Genomic DNA, 10,556 nt, shown 5'->3' on the forward strand with positions numbered 1-10,556 from the left:
GAGCAGCTGAAATTAGGGTGAAAAAAAACCTATTTCCCTCTTTCATCCCTTCTCAGCCCCCAAACTGTTGGGGTTTGGGGCTCCTGTTTATCCCAGGTGCTGCAGGGATGGGGTGGATGTGGCCGGAGGTGGCTGGGGCTGGCGGGCGGCCAGGAGCGGCTGCTTCTCGGTGTTTTTCAGACTCCTCGCCCTATTTACGGCGTGTCCCCACGGCCGGGCTCACCTTGGGGACCTGCAAGGACGACCGTGGAGCGAGGACATCAGCTTTTCTTCCCCAGCCCCGCAGACGGAGGCAGGATGGGTGCTGCCGCCCATCGCAGGAGTGAGCTGTGTCCGTTCTCAGCCCCGTCTCCCCCACCAGAGGGAAAAACCTGGGGCTTCCTCAGCATGCTGCCGGGCGTGTTTGCGCAAGGCGTGTTTTCTGCTCCGCTCCGCAGACAGACACTTTTTCGCCCAGTTTCCGGCTCCCCGCGGCGGATGGGAATTTCGGCAGGGCACCGAGCCATCCCCGCCAGCGCGGGCAGCCCCGGGACCGGGAAGATGGCTCCAGCCTGGCTGTGGCTGCAAATATTCACGGCTTCTCCTGCCAGAGCCCATCTCCCTGCAGCGCTGCAGCGCCAGGATCGATGAAAGCCCGCGTTGTCCGTGCTCGTGCAGGCGCCAGCAGGACCCAGGCACTTTGCTCTGTCTCCCCATCCCCTATCCTACAACCAGACCCCATGCCCCAAACCCTACAGCTCATAACAGGGCTGCTTTGGGGGCGCACAGCTCAATGAGGCAGTGCTGGGGAGCTCCCTGCATCGTGCTGCATGACCCAGGCGATGCTGGCTGGCACCTTCCTCCCACCCACCCCCTTGAAACCCCATAAAAAGAAGGGAAGGGGGTAATTTTGGGGGTAAAACTGGGCTGAGCGCAGGATCCCACAGAGCCCACCGTCCCGCGGGGTACCAGCATCCTTGGGCTCTTTATGCATCGGTTCTTTCCTACCCGCCGCGTGCCCCAGGCTCCTTTCCTTATTGCCCTTTAATAGTCCTGCTCAGGAAGCGCGGTGCCTTTACGGCCTGGTTAATGAGTAGCGAAGGTGCTGCCGCCTCCTCTGCTCCTCTCCCTGCCGCAACCCCAGCCCCTCTCACCGGCACCGTGGGGAGAACCCGTCCCCGATGCCTGGCTGCTCGCCACGGGCTCTCCACGCCGCCGGGCTCTGTGCAGATGGGGAGATCCAGATGTTGGATGGGGTCATCCAGCTGTTGGCCGGGGCAGGAAACCCCCACCCTGCAAACTCCGTTTGGGGTGGGATTTAGGAGCACCCCAACACCCCATTTGACCCAGATACTTGCATGGGGGCAATGGGGAACCTTCTCCAGCTGTGCTTCCCATCCAGCTGTGCTACCCATCCAGATGTTTTTCCCATCCAGCTGTGCCTCCCCATCAAGCTGTGCCCCCGTCCAGCTGTGTCCTCATCCTGCTGTTCTTCCCCATCCAACTGTCCCCCCACCCAACTGTCCCCCCCATCCGACTGTCCCCCCACCCAGCTGTCCCCCCATCCAGCTGTGCACACCCATCCAGCTGTTCCCCCACCCGTCTATGGCCTCACCCAGCCGTTCCCCCATCCAGCTGTGCACCCCCCATCCAGCTGTCCTCCCATCCAGCTGTGCCCCCATCCCACTGTCCTTCCCCATCCAGCTGTCCCCCGCTACGTCCTCATCCAGCTGTTTCCCCATCCAGCTGTGCACCCCATCCAGCTGTGCACCCATCCAGCTGTGCACCCCATCCAGCTGTGCACCCCATCCAGCTGTGTCCCCATCCAGCTGTGTCCCCATCCAGCTGTGTCCTCCTCCAGCTGTGTCCTCCTCCAGCTGTTCTTCCATCCAGCTGTGGTCCCCATCCAGCTGTGGCCCCCATCCAGCTGTGTCCCCATCCAGCTGTGCACCCCATCCAGCTGTTTCCCCACCCAACTGTTTCCCCACCCAGCTGTTTCCCCACCCAGCTGTTTCCCCATCCAGCTGTGCACCCCATCCAGCTGTGCCCCCACCCAGCTGTCCCACCACCCAGCTGTCCCCCCCCCCTTCCCAGCCGTCCCCCTTTCGCCCTGCCCCGTCCCCCCGCAGGTGCCGGATGGTGCGGAGCGGGGCGGAGCGGGGCGGAGCGGGGCGGAGCGGGGCCCGGCGGGCAGCAGCGGGGCCGCCCCGGGGCTCCCAGCACCGCCACCGCCGCCGCCACCCCCGGAGCATCCCGGCTGCCGGTAAGTGCTCAGCAGAACCGAACCGGGCCGAGCCGAGCCGAGCCGGGCAGGATGAGGCCCGGCGGGGGCACGCAGGAGCGGGCAGGCTCGGGTTGAACCGGGACAAACCCAGCCCAAACCGGGCGGGAGCAAACCCGACCCGGGCAGAGGGATCCGGGTAGGATCGGGGTGAACTGGTCAGGGTGGGAGCGGGACCGGGGGAAGGATTTGGCCCTGGGTCTCCCCTGCTGCTTTTTGGGGTGACAGCGGGCACGCAGCCAGCCGCACTGGGGCTGTGCCGGGGGGGGGGGAAGCAGGGTGCTGGGCACCCCAAGGGTGTCTGAGGTCCCTCAGGAGGGGGCTCAGGGCTCTTTTTGGGACCTGGGAGGGGGGGATCACAGCTGGTTTTTGCCCCCCAGCCCCATGCCCACCATATGGCCAGCCCCAGCATCTGTCATCCACCGGGAGTGGGCTGGGGTCTTGGGGTCTCCCCGGCTCCCACCAACAGCCCAGGTCGGGGTCTTGGAGTCTCCCTGGCTCCCCCCTACAGCCCAGGTCGGGGTCTTGGGGTCTCCCCAGCTCCCCCCAGCAGCCCAGGTCGGGGTCTTGGGGTCTCCCCAGCTCCCCCCAACAGCCCAGGTCGAGGTCTTGGGGTCTCCCCAGCACCCCCCAACAGCCCAGGTCGGGGTCTTGGGGGTCTCTGCAGCTCCCCCCAACAGCCCAGGTTGGGGTCTTGGGATCTCCCCGGCTCCCCCCTACAGCCCCGATCAGGGAGCTGGGGGTGTTTTCCCTAAAACGGGCACCCCTCTCTTTCCATCCCGTCTCAGGGATCCGGCTGAGCAGGGACGTGTCTGCCTCGCCGGCGGCTGCCAAGTCCCCAGGTGGATATGGCAGGGGGTTTCAGGCATTTCGGGGAGGTCGAGCAGCTGGTGCTGCAGAGCAGGGCTGAAAAACTCTCCACCGTCCCAAAACCAGGGGTGAAGCTCAGTGGGACGGGTTCGCCCCGATACTCCCCAAACCCTCTGCTCCCACGGCACGGGCAATCGGGGACGTGCTTGGGGTCCCCGGGGATGCATGCGGAGCATCCTAAAATCTGCCCTAAAACCAGCTGGGGGGTGCTGGGAGCCCGGCTGCTGCCTTTATGTGTGCGTGTACGTAGAGCTGCGCATCTGTATGGAGAGACACGGGTACGTACAGCTCTACATCTGTATGGACAGAGGTATAAACGGGTTCGGAAGCTTAAATCGAGCTGTAAATACAAGGGGGGCTGGGGTGAGTCCCATATTTACGGACTTATAGACCCACCTATATGTTTGTATGGATAAGTATAGAGGTATGCACATGCACAGAGGTATATAAGCTTGTATATGTCCGTTTACACGTGTGTGGGGATGTGGGGGAGCATCAGGGTGTAAATATCCCTTTGTGGGTAAATACCTGCGGGTTTGTACAAACCCTACACCCAGCCAGGGGCTGTGAGCTGCCCCGTCCCTGTCCCAACACGTCCCGTTCGTGCTCCTTGTCCCCTAATCCTGCTCCGTGGGGGCTGCAGGAGGGAGGACCCGAAAAAAAAAAAAAGCCCACTGGAGGCGTGGGGTTGTTTTCCTGAGCAGGAAGGCTGGCTGGCCGCGCAGCCCCGAGCTACGTGTTTTCCCCTTCCCATATCACCTCGCAAACCTGCTTTGCTTAATCCCTTCCCCGGAGCCCTCTCTGGCAGCGCAGATTTGTTGTGTTTCATGCAAATGGGTTTGCAAATGCGCCTTGTGCACGGGGAGAGCTGGCTTGCCCAGAGAGTCTCTCCAAGGGGGGCTTCTCCCTCCCCACTCAGGGAAAAGGGGTGCGGGGAGCAAGGGGTGATCGTGGCCACGCCGAACCTGTGTGATCCCCTCGTGTCCCTAATCCTGTCCTGCCACCCGTGGGATGCTCTCCGGAGCTTTCCCAAATGGGGTTTGTAACGACACTGGGATGTCTCGAGGAAACGCTGCCAGCAAGGGGTGCCAGAGGCAATTCTGCCCCCGATTCCCCTGATTTCCTCTTATATTGCAAAAGGTGTGGTGTGAGTGGAAGTTACCCCAGCAGGTTTTGAGCCCGGAGCTGTCTCTGGGTTTATTTCGCAGCTGGGGCACCGAGGCACGGGCAGGAGGGAGAAGGGAGGTGCCTGAGGACACCGGGGTGCACATGGGGTGAGCACCCAGCCGTGCCCCCAAAACCCAAACTGGCCTCGTCGGTATCCTAACACCTCCGGGAATCAATAATGGGAGATTTCCCCATCACCCAGGTCTGGCCATCCAGGGCTGCGAATCTGCTGAGCCGCCGCTTTCGCTTCCACAGCAGCACAAAGCCAGAAGCCTCCCCAGTTGCCTCCCCCCCCCTTTTTTCCCTGTCTGCCCGCAGAGCACCCCACTTCTCCTTCCCTTCCCTGCCCTCCCCGCGTGCTGCTCCCCTCTGTTCCCCCCCCTCCCCCCCCCGGTGACAGATTCCACCCTGCAGAGCCCCCACCCGGCACGGGGCGGCCCCTTCCCCACTACCGGCACGGGGTTTTGCCCCGTGCCCGTCACCGTGGTGTCAGCCCGTTTTCGGGTTGGTTTTTGGCTGCCCATGGTGCTTTCGGTGCTGCTCGTTTCAGGATGGGAGCGCTCTGCCACTGACCGTGCATGTAGCCTTGGTCACGTCCCTCAGCATCCTCTCGCACACGCTCCTGGGAGAGGTGGTTTGGGGGCAAAATCTGCTCAAGAGGGCAAAACGCTGAGCAAAGCCCCCCTCCTGGAGCAGGGTGCCGGTTCTACCTCGAGTGGTTTTTGGGGCAGAAGGGACTCTTTTCAATGATCGTGCCTCCCATTTCATGAAAAACCCAACGAAACGTTCGTGTCCTACCTGCTTTGTTCTTGGGAACGCTTCCCGGAGAGATCAGGGAGAGGAGGGACGGATCCGGGAACGGCCACGTCCCGCCCGGGGCCACCCGTCGTGCTGGGAAGGACAAACCCCGACCCTTGTCACATCGTCCCTCGCCACGAGCCCAGAGCATGGGCCAGCACCGTGCCACAGGGGTTTCGCCTGCATCCGTGGCCTTTCTTGAGAAAGCAGCGAGCTGCTTGGAAAAGAGCAAGGGGGAACATCCAATTCCTCTGTAAGAGTGGGGACAAATTTAGGTCTGAAAAGAAGGAACAAGCTCAGTGTGCACGTGCCGGGCACAGCGACTTCTTCCTGCTTTGAAAGGGAGAAGAACAGACGTAGGCACTGCATTATTTTGGGGAAGGACGCGCGTATTTAGTAGCGTAAATATTATTTATTTCAGCGGCGAAGCCTGCGAGGATCCCACGCTGCATCCAGCGGGGCATTTGGGAAGCAGCCGCAGCACTCGAGGAGGCAAACGGATTTGCTCCGCTCACGGTTGAGCCAGGTTTAGAAATATAAAAGGTGGATTTTGGGGAGGGAGGAGGAGAGGGCGAGGGCAGTGGGGGTGCGGGAACGGAGCTGAAAATTGGCCGGCGAACGCCTGGTGTTATCAGCCACCGATGGAAGAGGGTGGAGGAGGTGGAAGAGAGCAAGCGTCTGCTGCGGTTTTGTTCAAAAGCTGGAAGCTGGGAGGTGGCAGGGTGCGAATGGGGGGTTCTGGGCAGCTGGGGGGGGCTTCTCTGGTGCCTAATCGAAAGGTTGTGCTCACAGTGCTCACAGCTGCGATTTGCACCACCTGGGAGGGATATTTTGGGGGAAAAATCTGGTAAAGAGGGCAAGGTGCTCTGCCAATCGCACCTCCCTGGGCAGGCAGGGTGCTGGCACTGAGCACGTCCCGCTAAGCACCCAGGGGAATGTGTTGGTGACCGTCCCAGCTCGGTGGCCACAGGTGGCACAGGTGGCAGCTGGAGCTGCCCCATCCCAGCCTCTGCCCTTTCCCGTTATTCTTCTTTCGCTCCCAGCCCTATATCCCAGCCTCAAAACCCACCCAGGTGGCCTGGGGCACCCATGGGTGCTCATGGTGCCATGGCACCATTGTCACGTCCCCAGCCAGGCTGTGTCTGGGGCGCATCTCCCTGCCCCGGTGGCATTTCTCAAATGTCACTGGGTGGCCAGGCGCTGAGTTTTTAGGGTATGGGGGGTATGGGGTGTGTGTGTACGGGGTGTCCCTACATGTGTAGGGGGTGTGTGCATGTGTGTAAGGGGTGCACATGTGTCCACATGTGTACATAGAGGTCTGTCAGGCGGGCGTACAAGTGTGCATAGGCAGCGTGCATACATGTAGGTGTGGGTGGGTGAGCACATGTCCCCCCCCGTGTGTGCTGGGGGTGTACACACGTGTTTTGGGGTCCGTGTGTCTGCGTGGGCACGTGTGCGTGCTGTGGGTGCCATGCGGTGCCGTGCGTGCCCACCCTGCCGTGCCGTGCCATGCCATGCTGCGCCCACCCTGCTGTTCAGCGCCGTGCCCACCCTGCCACCCCGGTTTCTGTTCCCCATCCAGCACCGGGGTGCTGCGTCGGGGCAGGAAGGGGAAGCGTTGCACAACACCCGGGGCTGCAGACGCACCCAGGACCCGGACCGGGCGGCAGCTCCCAGCACACCGGGCACCCCAGCGGGTAAGCCACGCTGGGGTCCCCCACCCCCACCCCCAGCACCTCACAGGCCACCTTGTCCCCCTTTTCCCAGCAGTGATCCCATGAGCTGTGGGATGGCCGAGGCTCCAGCGGTGGGTGCTGCTCCACCTGGGCTCCCGGGGGAGGGCAGGGGGGTGCCGTGACCCCGCGCTGCAGCAGGGAGGCTCGGGGTGCAGGGGACAGGAGACAGAGCAGGTCACAGCCCCGGGGGGGTGTTGGGGGTGGCAGTGCTGGGACCAGACAGTGTGTACCAGGGGGGCACAGTGGGGTATGGGGGGGACACAGGGGGTCCATGGCAGCAGGGGAGCTGATGCTCCAGCCTGGTGCCCCCCCAAAACAAGGGAGCCCAACCCCCGCCTCCCTGCCTCAGTTTCCCTCCGGTTCCCGCACAGCCAGAGGGCGGCACCCCCAGCCCGGAAGGGTCATGAAGAGGGGAAGTGGGTGCCGAGGTCGCAGACAGGTCTGCAGGACGAGGGTGACGGGGAGGAACTGAGAGAGGCAGGAGAAGCAGCTCTGCACGCCGCGGCCACAGGCGCTTCAACCACCTCGAGCGTGCTCAGCACCCATGGGTGCCAGGCGAGGGCCCTGGAGAAGAGACATGGGCGGGGTGGCGGTGGCAGGGTGGGGGACAGGGCCGCTGCGGTTTTGCAGTGATTGCTGCCTTTTGTTGGGTTTTATTTCCTCGTCCTTTCACTGCCCGCTTGCAACCCGCTCTCCCGGTAGAGCGGGCTCCAGTTGCACCCTCTGGCTCAGGGACACAGCTTCCCAGCCCCATAACGGAGTGGGTGACCTCTTCCCCAGCAGCCCAGAGGCCACGTGGATGGGCTGATGTCACCCCCAAGACCCAAAATCTCCAGAACCAGGGAGCTGCTGCTCTCCATTCCCCTATGAAAGCACCCATGAAACATCTGAGCTTCCCTCGGCACTGGTGGCGGTTCCCAAAACGGGTGGCTCGCTGTAGGGTTTTGGCACCCCCTGCAGAGGACCAGGGACAAGGGCTGAGCTCTCTGCATCGCTAAAGGCTCTGCTGCAATTTCATCTTTAGCAGCTCTGCCCATCCGGCATAAGAGCAGCTTGGCCTTGTGCAAAGTGCCAGCACCAGGGGGTGGTGGTGGTGGTGGTGGCCACCGCGCTGTCCCCAAGGGGCCACCACCCCGCACAGTGCTGCTCTTTCCACCCAACAGACCCCCAAATCCATGATGAGGAAGGCTGGGGCTATGGGGTTGCATGCACTGATCTGGGTTCATCCTGGGTGTGTCACCCCATGGCCAAGCCACCAAGTGTCCCCTTTGTCATTCGCAGGTGCTGCCAAGGGGCCACGCTGGTGAAGAGGGGACCATGACCATGGCCAACGTCACAGCCGGGAGGAACTCGTGCACCTTCCACGAGGAGTTCAAGCAGGTGCTGCTGCCCCTGGTCTACTCGGTGGTGTTCCTGCTGGGGCTGCCCCTCAACGCCGTCGTCATCGGGCAGATCTGGCTGGCCCGCAAGGCACTGACCCGCACCATGATCTACATGCTCAACCTGGCCACGGCCGACCTGCTCTACGTCTGCTCCCTCCCTCTCCTCATCTACAACTACACCCAGAAGGACTACTGGCCCTTCGGGGACTTCACCTGCAAATTCATCCGCTTCCAGTTCTACACCAACCTGCACGGCAGCATCCTCTTCCTCACCTGCATCAGCGTCCAGCGCTACCTGGGCATCTGCCACCCCTTGGCCTCGTGGCACAAGAAGAAGGGCAAGAAGCTGACGTGGCTGGTGTGCGCCGCCGTGTGGTCCGTCGTGGTCGCCCAGTGCCTGCCCACCTTCGTCTTCGCCTCCACTGGCACGCAGAGGAACCGCACCGTCTGCTACGACCTGAGCCCCCCGGACCTCTCTGCCGCCTACTTCCCCTACGGCATCACGCTCACCGTCACCGGCTTCCTGCTGCCCTTCGTGGCCATCCTGGCGTGCTACTGCAGCATGGCCCGCATCCTGTGCCAGAGGGACGAGCTGATCGGTCTGGCGGTACACAAGAAGAAGGACAAGGCCGTGCGCATGATCGTCATCGTCGTCATCGTCTTCTCCATCAGCTTCTTCCCCTTCCACCTCACCAAGACCATCTACCTGATCGTCCGCTCCTCGCCCAGCCTGCCCTGCCCAGCCCTGGAGGCATTCGCCATCGCCTACAAGTGCACGCGCCCCTTCGCCAGCATGAACAGCGTCCTCGACCCCATCCTCTTCTACTTCACCCAACGCAAGTTTCGTGAGAGCACCCGCTACCTCCTCGACAAGATGAGCTCCAAGTGGCGGCACGACCACTGCGTCACCTATGGCTCCTAGGTAGATGAGGCCACCTCAGTGTCACCGGAGCCAGGGACAGAGCACTTTTGGCTCGAAGCTGCGTAGCGTGGAGACGGGGACGCGCTTGGGGACATCTCCTGAGCTTCCAGCGCTTGCTTCCAGCCCATCTCCAGCCCACAGCGGTTGCAACGAGGTGTCCCCGCTCTCCGAGGGTTGCCCTCCACCGGTTGCTCGATGCCATCCTGTTTTTTAGCTGCTTTGTGCCACCTTTTGGTGGAGGCTGAAGCACCGAAGCAATAAAAACCACTAGGGGGACCACGGAGGAGGCAGTGGGAGCATGGGGAGAAGGGATGGGGCCATCCAGGTGGGCTGCTTGGGGGGGATTTCTGCCCCCAAAAGATGTTTAAAGCTTCCCCTCATCTGGGGAGGATTTTTTGGCTTGTACTTACCTTGGGAACATGGCTCTGTGCTCCGCCACCGAGACCGTGGGGCAGTTTTGGGGTCCTGACCACCAATATCCCCCACAAACCATCCCCGGCACTTCTGTGGACCCAGGAGAGGAACAGATGGGTGTCATGGACATTTTGGGGTAATACTGGCCTATCCCAGAATGGAACCAGACCAGTAAAAGACATGGGTCCACTGGTGCCACTGGTGCTGCAAAAGGGTGAGAGGGCAACCCTGGCCAGACAGGGAGCTGGCGAGGGGCAGTGAGAGGAACCAGGACACCGATGTCATATTTCCCACCCAGACACTATGCCAGGAACGGGGAGACCCCTGCCACTGCCACCGAGCACCTGGGTGACACCGGACTTCAACGCTGAGCCTGCTGAATGAACCAAATCATCACGTTTTGTAGGATTGCACCTTACCCACATGAGGATCCCAGCCGACCCAGGGCCACCAAAGAGGCTGGGCACTGTGGCTCTAACTGCTTTGCCAGTCCCCTACCTTATAGGATGTATAGACTGAACCTGCCCCTATGTATATGTCCACAAGGATCTGCACATGCTATGTACCATATGTACACGCATCCGAGTGGGGGAACATTGTGCACGGAGCCACCCCACCCCAAATACACTTTGCAAACCCATACTCACAGGTGTGTCTGTGCGATAATCGCGTCTAAGTTGATTTAAGCAATTTGCTTCAAATTTTGGGGATTAGCAGCCCTCCAGCCCGGCTGCTTGCACAAAGCCACACGGCTGAGCACCCCGTTAATCCCAGCTCGCTCACCGCAAACCCGTGGCCGCATCCGGACACACCTGAATTCAGGGAGGGCTGAAGGGTAGAACCAGCCCCAAATAAACCCACCAGCACCTAGGGTGGACGGTCCCTTGCTTTATCTTGGGGAGAACCCTATGTAGGGTTGAGGTTGGGGTGCAGGAAGCAGGGGTGGCCTTGGGGTTCCCCTTGGCCATAGCTCTAGGCACTCGGATCTCTTCCGACGCGTTTTTGGG

General features: G+C 61.9%; 1 protein-coding gene across 9 annotated transcripts; it reads left to right on the forward strand.

Annotated features, from left to right (window-relative positions):
• The first annotated feature begins 2,156 nt into the window (after positions 1-2,156).
• P2RY6 (pyrimidinergic receptor P2Y6) lies at positions 2,157-10,191 on the forward strand. 9 transcript variants are annotated; one of them, XM_083816643.1, is made up of 4 exons: positions 2,162-2,242; positions 5,517-5,621; positions 6,678-6,792; positions 8,113-10,191. In XM_083816643.1, exon 4 carries the CDS (start codon positions 8,149-8,151, stop codon positions 9,133-9,135), a length of 987 nt encoding a protein of 328 aa, XP_083672769.1. In that variant the 5' UTR covers positions 2,162-2,242; positions 5,517-5,621; positions 6,678-6,792; positions 8,113-8,148; the 3' UTR covers positions 9,136-10,191. The 9 variants fall into 9 exon arrangements, with proteins under 9 accessions (XP_083672773.1, XP_083672769.1, XP_083672774.1 ...); XM_083816645.1 differs by lacking the exon at positions 2,162-2,242 and adding an exon at positions 2,270-2,399; XM_083816648.1 differs by lacking the exon at positions 6,678-6,792.
• Positions 10,192-10,556: the final 365 nt, after the last annotated feature.

Source organism: Anser anser, assembly GCF_964211835.1.
Source record: "Anser anser genome assembly, chromosome: 1".
Taxonomy (NCBI): Eukaryota; Metazoa; Chordata; class Aves; order Anseriformes; family Anatidae; genus Anser; species Anser anser.

What these genes read in the sequence shown, in the direction of transcription:
- P2RY6 (XM_083816642.1), top strand. Translation starts at nt 3,109, where the DNA reads ATGGCAGGGGGTTTCAGGCATTTCGGGGAGGTCGAGCAGCTGGTGCTG. An exon ending in ATCTGTATGGAGAGACACGG is followed by an intron (nt 3,409 to 5,516) that starts GTACGTACAGCT and finishes TATTTATTTCAG; the next exon opens with CGGCGAAGCCTGCGAGGATC. An exon ending in TCCGCTCACGGTTGAGCCAG is followed by an intron (nt 5,622 to 8,112) that starts GTTTAGAAATAT and finishes TGTCATTCGCAG; the next exon opens with GTGCTGCCAAGGGGCCACGC.